A 21,551-nucleotide genomic window follows, 5' to 3' on the forward strand; every position below is an offset into this window, starting at 1 on the left:
ACTCACAGATAAATTACTGTGGTTTTTTGTGCTATGACATTTCATTCATCGGGTTGTTCCTTGTTTTAATGTGTTTTATCCCAATTCAGGTGCCGTTAATTTGGTGCAACACAATACAAAATTTTTTATTTCTTTAAAATAACACCTACAGGCCAGACAGATACACACGATGAGGGTAAATTTATGATAGGACATTTATTGTACATATATTGATCCTATTTATAAAGGTAACATATGCACCTATGTGCCCTTGAAGGTGCACACATTTACAACTGTTCAAAGGCAAGTGTGATTCTGTGCACATATGTGCCAAAAAAATCATAGGTTCATATGAGCATATTTTACAAAATATGGCACATGTCAATTCCACTCCCAGGAACACTAGATTACCAAAGTCACCAGTAGGAGATGGTGAAAGGTGTGGCGGGTCAAAAGAGTCTGCCAGGAAGGGGTCACTTTGAGGGGAGTATAGATTCTATAACAAAACATGTAAATTTTGGAATGCTCATGAAACACCCATTTCCCCACCCATAACCATGCCCCTTTTTGCCTGTGCACATTAAAATTTGGGTGCAGTACGTTACAGAATACACTTAGGGAGTTGTTCGTACAAATTCTAATTATTGCCAATTGGTGCTCATTAATTGCTTGTTAAGTGCTGTTAACAACGATAATTAGGTTGTTAAGCCAATTAAATTATGCATATTGTTATAGAATATGCTTGGATTTAACACTAGGTGTTGCTATATAGAATCCGGGGGTATGTGGATAAAGTTTTCCAGATAGTGACTGAATATTAATGCTATCTGTGGCTTTACTAACTGAATGTTCCTGACTCCTCCTCATCTTATAGGGATAACTTTTCACCAGACATTGAGTTGTTCAGCTAAAATTTATTTTTGGTTGGCACAGTATTTTTAAACAAGAAAACTTTATACAATTAGAAAAGGGGAGCATGCTTAGTGTGAACTCAAATGGGGAACTTGAATGCTCAATCACTCTGGAGGATGGATAGAAGCCAGGAAAAACTGTCTTGGATAAGGAGTGATATCCAACAGGTGTGTATGACTGGTAACTATGATATATCCTTAGCAGAATAGACAGGAATAATTGAGCAGTTAGATTGGCTTCTTGGCTCATTTCTGCCGTCATCTGCCACGCTATCACATTCTCTGTCTGGGTGTTTTTCTTCATATTCCTTCAGTCTTCTCAGTCTTATTAAATTCTGCTTTGTGACATGAGGAGTGAACTGACAAAAATTTCTGATTTATCTTTTCTCTGCACCTGGCTTATCTTAATTATTACTTCTCAGACACAAGTCAACCAGGATTTGAAGCAGCAGTGCTCTCGGTGCCGCTTCGATGTTCTATGCACACAAATTAATTGGTCTTCCTAAACTTCCTACTGATATGTGATTCCATGTGAATAAGCCTGAGCTAGAAAAGAGGAGCATCCACCAAATAGCCTTCACTTACTTGGGTAACACAAGGGACCAATAACATATCAGTCTTTTAAGGAGAAACTAGCTATGACTGAGTGCCTTCCCACAGCAAAGGCTATGAATGACAGCCATCAGAGACAGGGCACAGTGGGAGAAGTTAGGGTACAGAAGCATGAAAGAATCAATCTGACGGTGAATGACAGATGGAGCTTTTACTTGACAAGACATACTAGAGCATATAGCATAAAACTGTGCACTGCAGTGTATGTATTCTGGTGTAGCATGTTATCATGTTTCAATATTGTACATAGGGGTCCTTTTACAAAGCTGCGGGAGGGCTAATGCGCAGGTAGCATGCGTCAAATCGGCACTACTTCTGGGGTAGCACATGTGCCCTGCGGTAATTCCAAGTTTGGCATGTACCGAATCCCACGGTAGAAAATAGTTTTCTATTTTCTACTGCGGGGGCGTTCCTGACGGTAACTGGCAGTGTGGCCATGTTGGCGCGCGCTGCGTGATTACCGCACCAGTAGCATGTGAGCCCTTGCCGCTAGGTCAATGACTGTCAGTTAAGTGCTCAGGCCGTAAATAGCATGAAACAAGTATTATAGGAAATAGAATAAAAATTGGTCTTAAAATATTTGGCACAATGCTATTCACTTTACCACACACGAATCCTATGGAGTGGATTTTAAATCCCAAAGGTCTTTTTTAAGACCAATTTTGTGTTCCATTTCCTATAATATTTGCTTCATGCTTTGGAAATTGTTATATGAAAAGACTGTTTACAGAGACTCCTGAGGCAGGCCTGTGGCTGAAACACAGTACTGTGTAGCGTCTCCTGTTAATAAACATTGTTTAAATATTCTAAGTTTCCTCATTCATCTCTGGACTGCCAGGTCTATTTTCCACTCCTTGGCTTTCTCTGTGCTTTTCGTGGGAGATTTTTACATAAAGGACAGGTGAACATTGAGGCTGTATTTAACATAGTGTAGTGAACATTTCAGATAGATTTTAGTAGTGTGGCAAAAATGTAATAAATTTCCTCAAAATAACTTTTTCATGCACACAGACTAGATTAAGGGTCTTCTGATGGTTGATTATATATTTAGCACACATTTCTAGGAGACATACAAATGACACTTTGAAAGAAAATGGGAAGAAACTGGTATATTTATTTACTGCCTATACTAAGCAGTTTCCATAAAAACATACATATTAATAAATATTTATTTAATCCTTCTCAAGTTCCAAAATATTTACAATAAGAAGAATATGAAAAGAATGAGGCAAGCAGTCCATAAAAAAAATGTAAAGGAGTTGCAAAAATTGTTGAGGATACAAACATAAGAACAGAAGAATAGCCATATTGGGTCAGACTGAAGGTCAATCTAGCCTAGTATCCTGCTTCCATCCTGGTCACAATTACCTGGCAGAATCCTGAAGAGTAGCAAGATCCCATGCTATTGATCCCAGGGATAAGTAGTGGCTTTCCCCATGTCAATCTTAATAGCAGACTTTTCCTGGAGGAGTGGCCTAGTGGTTAGAGTGGTGGACTTTGGTCCTGGGGAACTGGGTTCAATTCCCACTGCAGGCACACACAGCTCCTTGTGACTCTGGGCAAGACACTTAACCCTCCATTGCCCCAGGTACAAATAAGTACCTAAGCCGCATTGAGCCTGCCATAAGTGGGAAAAAGCGCGGGGTACAAATTAAAAAAAAAATTCCTCCAGGAACTTTTCCATACCTGTTTTAAACCCAGATAGACTTACTAACTGCTGTTATCACATCCTTCGGTAATGAGTACCACTTCTTAACTATTCGATGAGTGAAAAAATATTTTTTTCTATATGTGTTAAAAGTATTACCATGTAACTTGCTGGAGTGTCCCTTAATCTTTGTACCTTTTGAAAGAGTAAACAATCGATTAACGTTTACCCGGTCTACTCCACTCAGTGTTTCGTAGACCTTTATCATATCTTGTCTCAGCCATCTCTTCTGAGCTCTAACCTCTTACGCCTTTCATCTTCTTAGTCATTTTGGTTAACCTTCTTTGAACCTTTTCTAATTCTGCTATATCTTTTTGAGATATGGCAACCAGAATTACACACAATAATCAACGTGAGGTTGCACCATGGAATGATACAGAGGCATCATAATATTCTTTGTCTTATTTTCTATCCCTTTCCTAATAACTCTTAGCATTTTGGCCACTGCCGCTGAGCAGTAGCCACTGAGTAGATTTCAACGTATTGTCCATAATGACACCTAAATCTTTTTCTCAAGTGGTGACTCCTAAAGTGGAACCTAGCATCAAGTAACTATGATTTGGATTATTCTTCCCAATGGGCATCACTTTGCATTTGTCCACATTAAATTTCATTTGACATTTGGATGCCCCATCTTCCAATCTTTCAGGTTCCTCCTACAATTTCTCACAGTCTGTATGCATTTTAACAACTTGTAATAGTTTTGTGTCATCTGCAAATTTAATCACCTCACTCATTGTTCCCAATTTCAGATCATTTATAAATGTTTAACAGCACCAGTCCCAGTATGGATCCCTGGGACACTCCACTATTCACTTTCTTCCACTGAGAGAATGGTCATTTAACCCTACCCTCTGTTTTTCTATCTCTTAACCAGTTCTCAAGCAACAATAGAACATTGCCTCCTATTAATATTCAATAGAGTAGTGCTTAAAGAATAGAAAAAATATGCTGATTTTCAAAGGTCTTATCCTGTAGAACTGTTCCACCTTAGCTAAAAGTTTGAACCTTTTTTTGAAATAAAGAGGTAGCTCCATCATCTTAGTTAAAAAAATAACGTATTTATTAACAACAAAAAAAGAGAAACAGAAATTTGTTTCCCGAATCAGTTCTGTATCAATTATACAACATATTCAAACATTTGCCACATACAAGTCTATAATGCAACAGTGCTTTAGATAAACAACAAAATTAGTGTAGTCCTGACAATCTCTGCTTCTTTTGTTCAAAGTATTAGCAGTTTTTGGTCTCCACTGAGAGATACTCTCTCCTCTACTCTCATTCATCTCTTACACTTCTTTACTGCTGGAAAGGTGTTGCATCTTTATCTCTCCCAGGACTCTTAGCAGCCACTCTGCTCTTTGCATGAACTCTTGAGGAATAGACAACCTTTAGAGCATAGCATATTTATTTTATTTTATTTATTTCTGCATTTGTATTCCGCATTTTCCCACCTGTTGGTAGGTTCAATGTGGCTTACATGAGTTCAGCATTAGTTGGTCACAGTTTGTGTAGAACAGTGAGGTTTACAATTGTCTTGTATTGGACAAGTTATAGTGTTTTATATTTGTCACAAGTGAGCATGTTGAGTGTTTGGAGTGTCAGAAGACTAGGTCAGTTCTGTCCATTGTCATATTCATGTATAAGTCGTTGGTGAGGCCCCATCTGGAGTATTATGTTCAGTTTTGGAGGCCGTATCTTGCTAAGGATGTAAAAAGAATCGAAGCAGTGCAAAGAAAAGCTACGAGAATGGTATGGGATTTGCGTAACAAGACGTATGAGAAGAGACTTACTGACCTGAACATGTATACCCTGAAGGAAAGGAGAAACAGGGGTGATATGATACAGACGTTCAAATATTTGAAAGGTATTAATCCGCAAACGAACCTTTTCCGGAGATACGAAGGCGGTAGAACGAGAGGACATGAAATGAGATTGAAGGGGGGCAGACTCAAGAAAAATGTCAGGAAGTATTTCTTCACGGGGAGAGTGGTGGATGCTTGGAATGCCCTCCCGCGGGAGGTGATGGAGATGAAAACAGTAATGAAATTCAAGCACGCGTGGGATAAACATAAAGGAATCCTGTTCAGAAGGAATGGATCCTCAGGAGCTTAACCGAGATTGGATAGCAGAGCCGGTAGTGGGAGGTGGGGCTGGAGGTTGGGAGGCGGGGATAGTGCGGGGCAGACTTATACAGTCTGTGCCAGAGCCAGTGGTGGGAGGCGGGGATAGTGCTGGGCAGACTTATACGGTCTGTGCCAGAGCCAGTGGTTGGGAGGCAGGGATAGTGCTGGGCAGACTTACACGGTCTGTGCCCTGAAGATCATAGGTACAAATCAAAGTAGGGTATACACAAAAAGTAGCACACATGAGTTGTCTTGTTGGGCAGACTGGATGGACCATGCAGGTCTTTTTCTGCCATCATCTACTATGTTACTATGATACTATGTAGTGTTTTCCGGAAACCTGCTTGGTTAGTTTGGTTCAGCAGGAAGGAATTTTCTGAATAGATGGGCTTTCAGATGTTTTCGAAAGATTAGGTAGTTGTCCATGAATTTTAGGTCTTTCGGTAGTGTAAGGTGCAGACGTATTGGGAGCTGGTAGTGTATGCTGATTTGTATTTGAGGCCTCTGCACCTAGGGAAGTAGAGGGTGAGGTAAGTGCCCTGGGTTTCACTCCTTTCATAATAACATACATAATGGCGTCGGTTAAAGCCCACGGGGCTGATATTCAGACCATGGGAGTTAGCCCAGCTAACTCCTGCGGTCGGTGGTGATGCCAGATATTTAATGTCGGGCCATTTCCGGTGACCAGCACTGAATATCCAGTTTATTTTTGGCCACTAAGAACATAGCCGGCCAAGTCGATATTTAGCTCTGGCCAGCTAAGTTCACAGCGGCCAAAGAAAGAACTGCTATTGATGTGCAAGATTTGATCACCAAACTTAGCTGGTGATGTGCTGAAAATTGGCAGATACCTGGTTATATTGCGTGATATAAACAGCTAAGCACTACTGGGCCGGGGCAAGAGCAATTTCCCTCTGTTTCTGCTTCATCTAACTTAAGGTTTCAAAATGGCAGAGATGATCCCTAGCAGTCTTGCAGTAATACAGCTCTGGTATATGGAAGGCTGACCACTAGCTGTAATACTATAAGACTATCACTAGGGGTCAGCACTGGCATTTTGGAGCTCTGAGCTGGAGAGTCACCAAAACACAGCCCATATTGGGTCCTTCTAATAAAGAATTGGTCTTTTCCATTGTCCTGCTCCTGAAGATCCTTTTCTGTTTTTTGTACTGCTTTAAATAAATCCGCTTGCCAGTTAGTTGGTTGAACTAGATAGAATTGATTGGCCTTGGTTGAATGTTGTTATGTTTACAGCATAAATGGACATGGTTTACTTCAAAATGAGGGTCCTAGACTTCAGGAAATCTAACTTTGGAGCCATTAGGGGAAGTAGAAAAATTGCTAGCAAAAATTGAAAAGAGATATTTTAATAGAAACAAAGCCTTTTTTATTAGGAAAATAAGTAAAATAAGAGGAAAAGGAAGCTACTATCCTGCTTATAATCGAAAGAGAAAAACGCCTATATTGCGACCCAAATCGGGAGATGGGCATCTTTCTCCCGTGGGCGCCCAAATCTGTATAATCGAAAGCTGATTTTGGGCGTTTCCAACTGCAATCCGTCGTGGAAACGGGTAAAGTTGATGGGGGCGTGTCGGAGGTGTGGTGAAGGTGGAACTGGGGCATGGTTATCGGCCAAGGAGAGATGGGCGTCTTTAGCTGATAATCGAAAAAAAAGGCGTTTTTACCGCGATTTTGGGTCACTTTTTTGGACCCTTTTTTTCACGAACAAGTCCCAAAAAAGTGCCCCAACTGCCCAAATGACCACTGGAGGGAATCGGGGATCACCTCCACGGACTCCCCCAGTGGTCACTAACCCCCTCCCACCAAAAGAAAACCACTTTAAAAACTTTTTTTCCAGCCTCTATGCCAGCCTCAAATGCCGTACCCACCTCCATAACAGCAGAATGTGTTCTATCCTGTGTCAGCCTTTCCTTGGTTCTGATATGGCTCTCGGGTGAGTGTGACACCTTTTCTGTTATGCGCACTGCAGAGTCACATCAGCAATGCATTGTGGTGGGTGTAGGGTATTGGGCTCCGTGATTCCACTAGCTTGTGTTACATGCTCACGATGTTGGTAGTTGGTAGGCTCTACTCCCATGGTGCTTTTCCCTCTGCTTACTGGGTCAGAGTGTGCCCTGTTGTGTTTCCGGTAGTCCTTGAGGTAGTGGCCATTTTTGTAAGCCAGTTTTAGATCCCTTTCACATGTTAGCCATGTTACAGAACTTAGTTCTTACCTTGAATGTGGCTGAAAGAGGGCATTGTACAGCATTCTGCCAGCTCTGACCTACTGCTCATCTCAGTACCAGGGAGACTCGATGCCCATGGGGCACAACCTCTGATCTGCAGTTGTGAGTAAGCGTGCTTATTCCAATAAAGGACGTTTTCGGAGAGATTAGTCTTTAGGTGTCAACTGGTGTGCCAATGTTATATAGCAGCAACAAGTCCTAGAGGCCTGCGTGTATGCAGGTCCCTGGAGCACTTTTAGTGGGTACCGCAGTGCACTTCAGCCAGGTGGACCCAGGCCCATTCCCCCCCTACCTGTAACAGTTGTGCTGGTAAATGGGAGGTCTCCAAAACTCACTGTACCCACATGTAGGTGCCCCTTCACCCCTAAGAGCTATGTTAGTGTTGTACATTTGTGGGTAGTGGGTTTTGGGGGAGGGGGGTTGGGTGCTCAGCACCCATGGTAAGGGAGCTAAGCATGTGGGAGCTTTTTCTGAAGTCCACCGCACTGACCTCTAGGGTGCCCGGTAGGTGTCCTGGCATGTGAGGGGGACCAGTGTACTAAGAATGCTGGCTCCTCCCATGACCAAAGGGCTTGCATTTGGTTGTTTCTGAGATGGGCGTCCTCGGTTTCCATTATCGCCGAAAACCGGGGACAACCATCTCTAAGGTCAACCTAAATGTTGTGATTTGGGCATCCCCAACCGTATTATCGAAACAAAAGATGTACGCCCATCTTGTTTCGATAATATGGGTTTCCCCGCCCCAGGAAAACTTTGGCGACCCATTCGATTATGCCCCTCCACGTCTTCTTCCAGCACCAAGTAGCTTGCAGTAGGTTTGAACTGCTCGGTGCTTTCTCAGTCTTGTGAGAAGAGAGTGGGATTTTGAGCAGCATATAGCTCAAACTTACTGAGAGCTGAGTTGTACAGATATTAAACAGAATAACTGTTACAGAGGTATGACAGCATTAAGTCTGGTGAAGAGGCGGAGGGAAATTGTGTGTTGGGGAAAGGGTCAAAAGGCCATATTTAGAGTTGATGGGGGCTACTACTGGCCTTGGGTCTTGTCATGAAGAACACTGGAATAGGGGTGAAGTACTTCTGTACACTATAAGAAGAACAACACCTGGAAATAATCGTATTGATGATCTTAGTGTGACCAAACAGGTAGAAAATGTGATGGTAAAAGCTAAAAGGATGAACATAAGAACAATAGCTATACTGGGTCAGACCAATGGTTTATCTAGCCCAGACGTAAGGGGTCAGAAACAGCTGATCACAGCAGGAACTTCCTTGAACGAAGGCGTTACTCCGGCGCTGAACTAAAGAAGACTCTCTTCGGCTGCAGCAAACGAGGTATCTGATGCGGTGGCGGGGCGGGCGGTGACGGGGGAGGGTTGGTGGCGGGAGGGGGGTCCAAATGTGGCGGCGGCTGCGGTGGCTGGGGGGGCAACAGCGGGGGGGGGGGGGGTTGGTGGCAGGAGGGGGTCCAATGTGGCGGCTGCGGCAGCTGGGGGGGCGACGGTGGGGGTGGCTAAACAGTGCTCCCCCCACCTCGGGCTCTGGCCCCCCCACCTCGGTCTGGCTACGCCCCTGGTGTGGGGGAGGGCAGAAAGAAGACAGCAAGCAGGAGAGTGTGGAATGTGTGTGTGGGGCTCATAGAAGAGAGCAAAAAATGTGTTTTTTGGGGGAGGAGGCAGTGAAATGAGAGATGTAAGGATGGAAACAGAAGAGCAAGCAATGGAAGGAAGCAGGAGTAGGGACAGAGAGAGGGAACACTGAGAGGCGAGAACACGAGATGAGGGAGTGAGAGACAGGCAAAAATGTGTATATAGGGTAGGAGAGGGTAGGGAGTGAGGGGAGAGCAAGAGTGGGGAAAGTAAGAATGTGAAGAGAGGGGTGAGCAAGAGGAGGGAGCAAAAGTGGGGGGACGGAGAACAAAGTTGAGGAATAAAAAGGAGTGAAAGGAAAGAAGAAAGAAAAAGAAGTGAAGAGGCGAGAGCACCAGAGATTGCATTTATCACAACTATGGCAAAACATAACCATTTCATGCATTTACATTTTTGTATAGACTGTGGTCAGCCTGAAGGTCAGATTTATAAACCAGAGTTCACTATATCTTCCCTATGAAAGCAAGGCTTCAAGTCCCCATCTTCAACTGAGCAAAACAATGACTACATTAGTTTGTCTTTTATTACCTGGAACCCTCTTGCAACCCAGTTACTGATCCTTCTTCTCTCCTTTGAATATCCTGCTCACTTTTACTTCTCTTAGTCATCACAGCAGCTTGGATCCTCATAGGTGTCCTTTTTTCCTTGAAACATAGTTATCACATCAGGTATCCAAATAGAACAAATTCACTTTCACTGAAACCTGGAGGTGACAGGTTAGATGTGGACTAGTTTAGTAGCTGTATCTGAAGCCTGAGGCATATATTCATTTTCTACCCACATTTTCTTTATGGGTAGCTCAGGAGGGGAAGCCCTTCCCTCTGAATCATTACTGAACCAGTGTCCTAGGATGACATTCAGGAACACTGCATCACTAATGGGGTCATCTTTTGGATAAGGTTCTCAACAAAAGTGATGTCTATGCCTTAAACATTAAAGATCTCATGGTATTTTCTGCAAGAATAAAATGCTAATTCCATTCTCTCAGCTAAGTTCCAACTCTAACTCCAGAGGTATGTCCAGTCTTGAAATGGAAGTGAAGCAGTGTTCATCTTTTTATTTCAGACAATGACCTCCAAAAGCATCTGGCAGCTACAGGTGATCAGTAGGAATTATTCCCTAAACATGAGTTATATGTCTTGTTTTTGCTGGAGAGGTTCGAGAACGAACAAGCTCAGGATCAAAAGTTCTATCAGGTCCGTCAGGTACCTAATTATTATCAAAGAAAAGAAACGTTAAAATTAGTGGTAGAATGCACCTTTTTTATTTTCCTTTTTATAACTTCTCTTAGTTTTTTTTTTCTCCTACTCAGTCTTCATTCCCATGCCTTCTAGCAAAATTGAACAAATCACATGGGCCAGGAAATTACAACATGGTGCTTGAGATTTGCCAGCACATCTTGCTCTGATGTTTACCTAATCTTACCTGGTGCTCTCTTAATCTATTCTTTTCAGACCCTCTGTGACTGGCAAGCAAAGTGGAGCAATATTCCTGCCTTTTTCCATTTCTCAGGCCACTGTTCAAACCAAACAACTGTAAGCACCACCATTAGAAGGAAAGTGTGTGTGTGTGTGTGTGTGTGTGTGTGTGTGTGTGTGTGTGTCAAGGGGGGGGAGGTTCCCTTCTTCTACTGGCCACAGCATAAGCAAACAAGTGCAATGGGGGAGGGGGGAGGGGATGTCAGGGATCATGGGATGAACTTCACCCCTGTGCCAGAGTAGGCTGGAGATCATATTATGAACCCATTTGTATTGTGATACGTATGTACGGGAAGATCTGAATAACTAGAACAGTAATGTGTGTGGTGTATGAAAGGGGTGTGTGTCAGGGGCATAACCAGCACTGGATTTTGGGGGCTGCCCAGGGGTGGACTGGGGGGGGGGGGGGGTAGTGCATTACCTCCTCCCCCTCCCCCAGCCACCGTCACAATGTTAATTTTACCTTTGCTGGCGGGGATGCCCAATTTCCACCAGCGGATGAGATCCACTGCCCAAACTGCCTCAGGAGGAAGAAGTCAGTGGCCTCCCTTCCAGCCGCCGATGAATGTACTCTTTGCACTCATGCACAAAGAATACAGTCATCAGCGGCTGGAAAGGAGGCTGCTGACTTCTTCCTGCTTGGGCATTTTGGGCAGCAGATCTCATCTGCTGGTAGGGATCGGGCATCCGCACCAGCCATTCAACATCTACTCCAGTTGTGGAGGGGGCTTGAGTCAAAAGGGGGGGGGGCCCAGGCCCCAAGACCCCACCGTGGTTATGCCACTGGTATGTGTACATTATGTGGGTAGGTTTATAATTGTTAATATGAGTAAAAAAGTTTCTTTACTTGCAAAGTAAAATCATGCACATGCTTCCACTTTGAAAACTACCCCAGAAAAACTATGCATTGCATTTATATTTGCTCTTCATCACACACAATCCAGTATTTCTCCTTGAATCTTCCTCCCTCTCCCGCTGCCTGCCTCTGACAATCCAGGCCCCCAGTAGTAATTAGACAGTACTAGGCCTGGCGCCAGCACTAACTTCAGCAGTGAAGAGCCTTCTCGCCCACATGCTTGGGAAGGTCCTGTTGGTTTGCAGAGGGGTGGTACCAACAGGGCCTCCAGGAGCAGATAGGCTTGAAGGCTCCTCACTGTTGAAGTTTGCACTGGTGCCAGGCCTAGTACTGTCTGATTACTGCTGGGGGGTGGAGTCTCAGAGGCAGGCAGCAGGAGAGGGAAATGGGATCGGACCGGTAGCAATGCCTGTAAAGAGGAGCAGGTAAAAAAGGTGCTGGTACAGTGTATCGGTACAAAAAGAAAGCCCTGGCGGCAGCGCTGCCCCCCCCCCCTTGGAGGCTGGGCCTGGAGAATCTTGCCCCCCCTGTCGGCAGCCCTGTTGGAACTCATTACCCTTGGACCTTTGGGTTGAACCTTCATTTAAGAATGTCAAGGTATTTTAAGAAGGTATTTGGATCACCTAACTAATTACTCTTTGGACATTCCCGGGTTTTAATGTCTTGTTATCCATTTCAGTAACTGACATTTATTGTTCTTTTGGCACTTCCTCCCCTCTGTTTGTTTCATAGGGTTTAAATGGCTTGCCACTATTTCCCCTCCCCTTTTTTGGCATTTGAATATTGTAACCTAGTTTCCCTTACTTGGATTTCTTTCCTCTGATCTTCCTCTTCCTCCCCCACACTATTTTAATTTTGTAAACTGCTTAATTACTGTTTGATTTGCAGTATATTAAATATAGATGAACCTTGAATCTATTTTCCTTCATAGAATGATAGTGTAACAAGTGAATTATGCGCCTATAATTTAGGTGTGAGCATTTGCGTCAGCCATACAGCAGATGTAGTGTTTGTGCCTGAATGCAGAAGATATGCACGTAACTTCTGCAAGTTATATATGTGTGACTCCTGCCCAGACTCCACCGCACCTTATGCCTGGAATAAGCTTCCTGAGCCATTACATCTAGCTCCATCCCTGGCTGCCTTCAAATCTGGGCTAAAGGCCTACCTGTTTGATGCTGCTTTCGACTCCTGACTTGAAACTTTTATCTTATCCTTATGTGTCCTTTTGTCTGTCCTTCCCTTATCCTTTTTGGTCCTGTCTGTTTGTCCTGATTTAGATTGTAAGCTCTTTTGAGCAGGGACTGTCTTCTTCATGTTCAATTGTAAAGCGCTGCGTACGACTGATAGTGCTATAGAAGTGATTTATAGTAGTAGTAGTAGTATGCCTACCTTTAAAATACAGGCTATGTAAGTTGTGTGCATTTACAGAATAGTGCTTAGGTAGAATCATGTCATATACACACACATGTGCACACTTCCATGCATATATGCTATTCAGTGGCAGTCCTACCATTAGGCCACCTGAGGCAGGGGTTTCAGGAGGCACTCTTTAGGGAGCAGCAAATCCCCCCACACCAACTGCGGTCTGGCATCTCCTCCCTTCCTTCTTCAATCCCCTTCCTTGACCCTACCTTTCTTTAATAAAAGGCAGCGGTGGAGGCAGTGATTCCCATTGGCTGCCCTGCCACCAGCACCGGCCTTTTCTCTCTACTGTGGCCCATCTCTGACATAACTTCCTGTTTCCTCAAAGGCGTGCCGCAGTAGAGAGAAGAGGCCGGTGCCGGTGGCAGGGCAGCCTATGGGAATCGCTGCCGCCGCCGCCTTTTGGAAAACACAGGTAAGCTCGGGGAAATAGGTTGAGGAAGGAAGGGGGAGATGCCAGATCATGACTGGGGGAGGCGCCATCTCAGCCCTCGCCTCAGGTGGAAGATTGCCTTGGGCTGCCCCGATGCCATTAGTCTAAACATTTACACGTGTAATCAAGGTATAAATGTTAGCGTCCACTTTATAGAATTACCCCCGTGGCCCAGGAAATCTAAAAAGATATTTAAATGGTTAACTCCCGAAATTAGCTGAATAAATGTTTTTACATACTGACCCCAGATTCAAGAGAATGGGTAAAAGACATTGGTGGGTGAGAGCTAATGTTGGTATGGCAATACGTGTTTCTTTTCCTTAAGTGGTACAAACCAGTAAGGAAAACAACTAAGCAAACAGGATTGGTCAATTGGCTTTTATCTGCCGTCATTTATCAGCCTTCTAAATAATGCATCCAGTGCCTATAAATTATTCACCATGCTTTTCTTTTTCTTTGGAAAAGGCAGAATTCAGCATGAGTTAATAAATGTGGACAGTATCATTACAGAACATAGCTTTATAATTTAATAACCCTTATTAAATCTAAATAAAAAATAGAACAAATATAGCTGTTCCAGCAGCAAGTCACAGGAGAGGTTTTTGCTAAATGATGAAATTTCTATTTCTATTGCAATGCTGTCTGCTAGGTATGCTAACACTACTTTTTTTATTACAGTTTTGGCCTATGGTCTTCCATACAGGTAGCTGCGGTATCATACAAGTCTTTTAACACCTTGTTATCTCCCTGCAGAGAACAGCAAGGCAAGGTAGCAGTATTCGAGTCTTAAAACAAGACATTTCTGAAGGCAAACAGTGGAGTAAAAATCTTTTTTTGATCAAAAGATATGTGTGTGGCAAGAAAATTTGATAAGGTCCATCTCCACTCTTCCTAGAATGTTTGTAATCCCCCACACCCCCTCCAACACTGCTGGGAGTACCATGGGGAAAGGTGATGAGGTCTTGTAGGACATATATACCATTGGTACAGCATCTTCAGCCCATTCTCAATAAGATTAGCAGAAATGGAAATTTTGAATGTATAGTGGTATATAGTCTCATTGGGCAACAGTACTATAAGTCTCTATTTACATTGTTTCCTAGCCCAATCATTGGAGTAATGTCCTTGGCCTACTGCCGCAGACCATGGTTTTCTCCAAAACCCTGCATATTTGTACTCTTGATACAACATGTATACTGTCCCTAGAGTAGGATGAATCTGGGCGATATTCAGCCAGCGCTGGGCTGTGCGGTGACTGCCCAACACCGGTGACCAGACCGGATAGTCAATACCGAGTCATATCCGGCAACTGGCACTAAATATTCGGTTTCATTTTTAACCATGGCAACTTAACTGATTAAGCAGATATTCAGCAATAACCAGTTAAGTGCTTAGCGATTAAAGAAAGGCCTGCTATTTATGCGGCCTGTTTTAACCACTAAACATAGCTGGTTTTGGTGCTAACCACAGATATTCAGCTGGAGAATGATAACTGGTTATCTCCCGCTGAAAATTTGTGTTTAGGTGCTAAAATGCTATTTAACCATCCAGGAGCCATTCCTGGCCTGTTAAATAGCTCTGCATTTTTGCTATTGAATCTTTGCATTGAGAATTTCATATTTATAAGGTGGATTTCACTGGTTTCCTCTCTATTTTTTGTATTGTTGGGGCTTTCTTTTGATCATATATTTATGCTTTGTTTCTGATATGATATTTTTCAATTTTAATGTAAATAAGGTTTTATTTTTCATTTTTGAAAGTGGAGGGGGTCGATATTTATTTAAAGTGATTTAACCAGCCAGCTCCTGACTGGTTAAATCACTTGTACAGGGACATCCACTGATATTCGGCGGCATTTAACCAGTTCGTACTGCTGAATATCACTACAGACTACTAAAGTGATAGCCAGCTATTTTGTGGGTGGTTCAGGGGTGGAGTCGGCACTTATGCAGTTAAGTACCAATATTCAACACTGTGGTAATGTGAATGAGGACGGGCCCTGGAGCTAGGATAAACCGAAGCCACACAGCTGGTTAAGGTATACAAACTAATATTTATTTAAGGTGTCAGGTAGGGGTCCTGTTCAACTCAAATGTGTATGTGGGGGGGGGGGGGGGGGGGGAGAGAAAAGTAAACACAAAACTAATCCTTAGATATAAGAACGTTCTTTTGTGACCTGCTCCTGTGGGGCCATAGCATGCACTACTGTCTCTCAGCAAAGCAGCATACACTGACTGCTGGGCTCTGGTCTGGTTCCCCAGAGTTACCAATATAATCATTAGCAGTTCACATATGCCGACCTGTGTCCAGCCAGGTCAAAGATATTGGTTTGCAAGGTTCCAAGTTGAATTTCAAGCTTGGTCTACCTGACTTTCACGGTTCCCATCCAAAAATATGTGGTGGAGGCAAATGCAGTTGAGCATCGCTGCTTTCCTCTGGGCCTCCTTAACCTAGCTGTACCCTGAGCTTTTATACCTCCTGGACTATGCCCTCTTGGCTCCACCCCTCCCATGTCACTTTCCCCTTGGGTGGGACTATGAGTTTTATGGTGGTTTTTGACACTGTGAGGGAGTGTCCTTAAGGCAGTGCTTCTCAACCCAGTCCTTGAGGTACACCTAGTCCCATCAGGTTTTCAAGATATCCACAATGAATAAGTAAGAGATAGATTTGCATGCACTGCCTCCTTGGTATGTAAATTTATCTCATGCATATTCAAGGACTGGGTTGAGAAGCACTGCCTTAAGGGGAAATGGCAACATCCTATAAGCTCTCTCACAAGCACTTAACTGCCTAAGTTAAGCAGCCATATTGGACCGCATAAAAGTCAGACCTATCTTTATGCGCTGTCACTTAAGTGGTTAAGTGCTGAATACCGGCGAAAATTACAGAAATGAACTGGACCCGGCTCTAGCCACACAAGGAAGAAACTCAGACCCCCTCTTGTGTTGAAGCTGCTTCCTGGATCCACCCCATTCTAGCGGTTCTCACAGGAGCCTCAGCTGCTAGAAGGCACATCGATGTCATCACTGCCTCCGTGCTCAACGGGGTTCCCTCGACGGCCCATTCTCACAGACCAGCTGGATCCTTTGGCAGAACTCGTACCTCAGGGGACAGTGAAACGCTGCTATCCAGGAGCAAAGAGGCAGTTGCTCCAGTCTCTAAATAAAGCTTGCAGCGGATCCCCAGAAAGTGTTGAAGCCGCAAAGCCCTCCAAAGTAGTTTGGATCAAACAAGAAAAAAGAGTAGATGCCATTGAAGCATTGGCGTAGCCAGACTGCCAATTTTGGGTGGGCCTGAACCCAAAGTGGGTGGGCACAAATTCCCCCCCCCCCCCCCCCCAGCAAAATTTATTCACACTCAGATGCATTTGTCACACAGGGTAAAGTTCTGCTTTTCAGTGCGTCCAATTTCAGACAATTTATTTAATAAACTAACACACTTTTCAATGAGCTTTTAGAGGCCAAAACCTCCTGCCTCAGGTCAGTATAATGCTGTTACGGTATCCTCTCCTGACCTAAGGAAGGAAGTATTGGTCTCTGAAACTTTATTAACACCATATTACTTTATCCTAAATTAAAATAAAATTATTTTCTTTACCTTTGTTGTATGGCCATTTACTTTTTCTCATTGTGTTGCTCCCAGTCTCTAGATTCTGCTTTCCTTCGTTTTCGTTTTCTGTCAGGGTTTCCTGGCCATTTGTCAGTTTTCTCTCCTTTTTCTTTGCTTTCTTCAATATTTTTCTGCCTCTCTCAGTGTCCAGATTTAATTCATTCTTACTATCCATTCTTTAATTTCCTTCATCTACTTATGGCTTTTCATCTTTTTCTCACCCTTGTTCTCCCCATGCCCCTTCCTCTTATTCTCCAATCTTTCACTACTCCCCCTTTCCATGCAGCAGCTCTCCTCTTTCTCTCCCCATCCTTCCAGTCTCTCCCCTCTGTCTCCCCATCCTTCCAATAGTCTCCCCTCTTTCTTTCTGCATCCTTCCATCGTGTCACCTCTTTCTCCCTACCCTTCCATCCAGCGCCTTCCCTCTTTCTCTCCCCATCCTTCCACCCATCTACCCTCTCTCCTGATCCTTCCATCTAATGTCTCTCTCTCTCCTTCTAACCAGTGTCTATCTCTCTACCCTTTTCTGTTCAGTGTCCCTTCTCTCTCCACATCTTTCCAGTCTCTCCCCTTTTTCTCTGCATCCTTTCATCCATCTCCCCTCTTTCTCTGCCATCCTCCCATCTGTTTTCCCTCTTTCTCTCCCCATCCTTCCGTTTTCCCTCTTTCTCTGCCATCCTCCCATCTGTTTTCCCTCTTTCTCTCCCCATCCTTCCGTTTTCCCTCTTTCTCTGCCATCTTCCCATCTGTTTTCTCTCTTTCTCTCCCCATCCTTCCGTTTTCCCTCTTTCTCTGCCATCCTCCCATCTGTTTTCCCTCTTTCTCTCCCCATCCTTCCATTTTCCCTCTTTCTCTGCCATCCTCCCATCTGTTTTCCCTCTTTCTCTCCCCATCCTTCCATTTTCCCTCTTTCTCTGCCATCCTCCCATCTGTTTCCCTCTTTCTCTCCCCATCCTTCCATTTTCCCTCTTTCTCCCCATCCTGCCATCCATTTTCCCTCTCCCGATTCAGGCCCACCAGCCCCAGCTCCCATTGCCGGCCACTGCTGCTTTTCCTGATGAGCAGCAGGGCTGGCGCTACAAAAAGAAGAAGTGCTCAGCTGACTGAGCTGAGCGCCAATGCTAAGACTCGACGAGAAAAAATGTTTTTAAAAAAACGCGGCACCGCAGGCAGCTTCGAAGCATTGGCTGCTGGCTCTGCAGGCTCCGCCCGTCTCTTATGTCACTGCCCCTGCTTCGCTCCAGGGGCAGTGACGTAAGAGACGGGCAGAGCCTGCAGATCCAGCAGCCAATGCTTTGAGGCTGCCTGCGGTGCCGCGTTTTTTTTTAAACATTTTTTCTCGTCGAGTCTTAGCGTTGGCGCTCAGCTCAGTCAGCTGAGCGCTTCTTCTTTTTGTAGCGCCGGCCCTGCTGCTCATCAGGAAAAGCAGCAGTGGCCGGCAATGGGAGCTGGGGCTGGCGCTGGTGCTGGGCGGGCCTGGGCTGAAATTGGGTGGGCCTGGGCCCACCCAGGCCCACCCATAGCTACGCCCCTGCATTGAAGCCACGGGAAAGACACTCCCATGGCATTTTCTAGGCATCTTGTAGGTAATGCAGGAGTAGCGGCTAACCCGTCTTTCCTCTAAGGCGCCATCTTGCTCCCCATGCTATTTAGTCTTCTCGTGGATAAGGGAGTTTATCGTGGCCAAAATTGCCATCATGGCATCCCTTTTACCGATAGGGGGATCTAATAGATATGCTTGCTTAGCCACCTTATAGTCATGCTTCAACTGAAAAATGCCCTGGGCAAGTCTCTTGGTACGAGCAATTACATTTCCCAGCCTTAGAGGCCTCCCAGAATAGAATAGGACAGACAGTGTGGGTGGAGTTGAATTCAGAGTAGTGAGACCATTTTTGCACCAAGTAGTCTCAGAATTCTTTGTCTTGTGCCAAGTATGAGGGGAAGCACCAGGTACCCACTGGCACTCTCCTCTGCCCCAAGTCCATGTCCACCCACAGTAATGTGTGATCACAGACCTCCATTGGTCCTATATCTATACCGAGGAGTACCCGGGGAAACAAGGAGTGGGAGATCAGAATATAATCAATCCTGGACCACGAGTGGAGGAGTAGCCTAGTGGTTAGTGCAGTGGACTTTGATCCTGGGGAACTGAGTTCGATTCCCACTGCAGCTCCTTGTGACTCTGGGCAAGTCACTTAACCCTCCATTGCCCCTGGTACAAAAAAAGTACCTGAATATATGTAAACCGCTTTGAATGTAGCTGCAAAAACCTCAGAAAGGCGGTATATCAAGTCCCATTTCCCTTTCCCTTCCCTTACACCTGAGAATAATGTGTATAATCCTGTACAGTCAGATGGATGACCTGCCAGGAGTCTATGAGGCAACCCCATAGCCCCCTGCAACGTGAGTGGGCCTCCCATAGAAGTTCTGTCCAATGTGGGGTCGAGCATTTGATTGAAATCTCCCATCCAGAGCCACTGAGCATCTGTATGGCGTAATCCTAACTGCACCAATTGTGAAAAAAATTGTAGCTCATAAACATTGGGACCATACACAACACAGAGATTAAAAAATCCTGCCCCAAACCAATTACATACCAACCAGCATCATTCTTGGCAATCAGCTTAGATTGTCAGGGCAGCCCCTTTGTTATCAAAATAACTACATCTCCACGTTTACCTCCCAATAAGGAATAATAGCATTCACCCACCCATTGCTGTTTCAACTTGGTGTGCTCTGCACCACTAAGTTTGTTTTTTTGAAGGCAGGCGATAGATGCCTTGTGATGCTTTAGCACCACCGGTATTTTAGAATGTTTGACCAGGGAGCCTATCCCAGACACGTTCCATGTGTTGAGGTGGGGCGCAGTTCCACTAGCCAGTGTCACAGCAGGGGAGACATGTAAAGCCATGTGCCCACCTATGCAGGCCCCCCAGAACACCCACCCCCACCCCAGGGAAAACCGTCTCAATCACCCACCAGAACACAGAAACAAGTGGCTAGACCCACCAGCCCACAATGCTAAAAAAGAATAGGAGTGGGAAAACATACAACATTAGAATAGGAAGCTTGACCTAATCCCCCCCAAATCCCCCCTCCCCTCCCTCCAACTCAGCCTCCCACTACCCAAGGGAAAGCATAGTCACAGATATGCTATTAGGAGCTCCTCCCTGCACAGAAATCCCAAAAAACATTTAAAATATAAGAAACGCGGCCTCCATTGCTCCCTCTTCATAGCATACAGACAACAATCGCACCATGTGCATACTATAAAACTTATTAACAGTTAACCCCTAAGCATAAGGTCCAATAGTTCTGGCCTGGATCCCGCAGGGAAAAAAGTCAGAGAAAGGCCACAGGCCCCAAGATGCCCCATCACAGGGATAGGGAATCACTGTACAGCAAAGGTGTTGAGCCAGGCTTGTGCTATCTCTGGTGTGGTGTATAACTGTCATTTCCTGTCATGGTGGATCTTGAGCATTGCAGGATTTTGCAAAATAAATTTCAGTTTCTTCTCCATAAAGAAGACACACACGGCCGAGAAGGCACGCTGCTTCGCCTACAACATAGCTGAATAATCTTGGAAAATTCAAATAGGTTTACCTTCAAATGTGGTCTATTCCTTGTGGATTTTATACAGGCGAAGAACAGTAGCTTACTAAGCATAGCGATGAAACTTAGCAAGAACCACGTGGGGCCTTGTGTCAGCCCCGTGCGATGAGCCCACCAGATGAACAGGTGCCCTGTCACCAGCCTGGGGAAAATGCGCTGACAGCCACGTTTCCAGGGTGGGTAAAAGAGAGGACTCAGGAAGTGATTCTGGGAACCCCACAAAATGGAGGTTATTCCTATTGGCGCGGTTCTCCAAGTCATTGATCTTCAGTTGATGGGAATCAACCAGAGCCTCCAAGTGTGCCAAATCTGTGCTGTGTGCCTGAACGCTGTCCTCCACATATAACACATGGCATTCCAGCTCTCCGGTGCGGTGAGCCAGCTCAGATGTCAGCTGTGCAATGCCTGCAAGCTGGTCAGAAAGTTGAGTAAGTCGCAGATCCAAAGCTTTTATCACTGCACCAGGAAGTTCAGGGACTAAATCAGCTGATTCTCATTGCAGTGAAATTGGAGGTGGGGCCACCATCTTGTCCTTCTGTGATCAGCTGTGGTTCCCATCCCTATGCGGGAGCTTGGAGGTTGTCGGCTGCTTGGAGTGGTAAGATTACTATCCATGGTATTAAAAGAGCAGGATAAGGCGATCCAAGATGGTGGCAATACAGGAAGGCTGAGGAGAACGCTCTCCCATTAAAATTTTGAAAATTTTCCTTTTCCTCGAAACGAACATGCCGAAGAGGAAGGGCAAGCTTAAGGGACCTCCTCTCCTGAAGCTAGATGCCCCCTCACCGGGTCAAACTTCTATCTCAGCCTACTTGGTGTCAACCCCGCATTCGGGCGTTTCCATTACCGGGGCGAGGAAGAGCCCCAGTCAGGAGGGCGAACTTTTGCTCAGCCCTGTAGGACCAGC

At 44.8% G+C, this 21,551-nt stretch overlaps 1 protein-coding gene across 1 annotated transcript in view; it reads right to left on the reverse strand.

Annotated features, from left to right (window-relative positions):
• Positions 1–10,143: 10,143 nt before the first annotated feature.
• The window catches only part of IGSF5 (immunoglobulin superfamily member 5), a 132,394-nt gene continuing 120,986 nt past the window's right edge, over positions 10,144–21,551 (reverse strand). The window contains exon 10 of the mRNA XM_030204943.1: positions 10,144–10,440. Coding sequence (XP_030060803.1) covers positions 10,351–10,440 — 90 coding nt within the window. The 3' untranslated portion in view covers positions 10,144–10,350. The remainder of the gene's footprint in view (positions 10,441–21,551) is intronic.

The sequence above is a fragment of the Microcaecilia unicolor genome, chromosome 5 (genome assembly GCF_901765095.1).
Source record: "Microcaecilia unicolor chromosome 5, aMicUni1.1, whole genome shotgun sequence".
In the NCBI taxonomy this organism is placed as follows: Eukaryota; Metazoa; Chordata; class Amphibia; order Gymnophiona; family Siphonopidae; genus Microcaecilia; species Microcaecilia unicolor.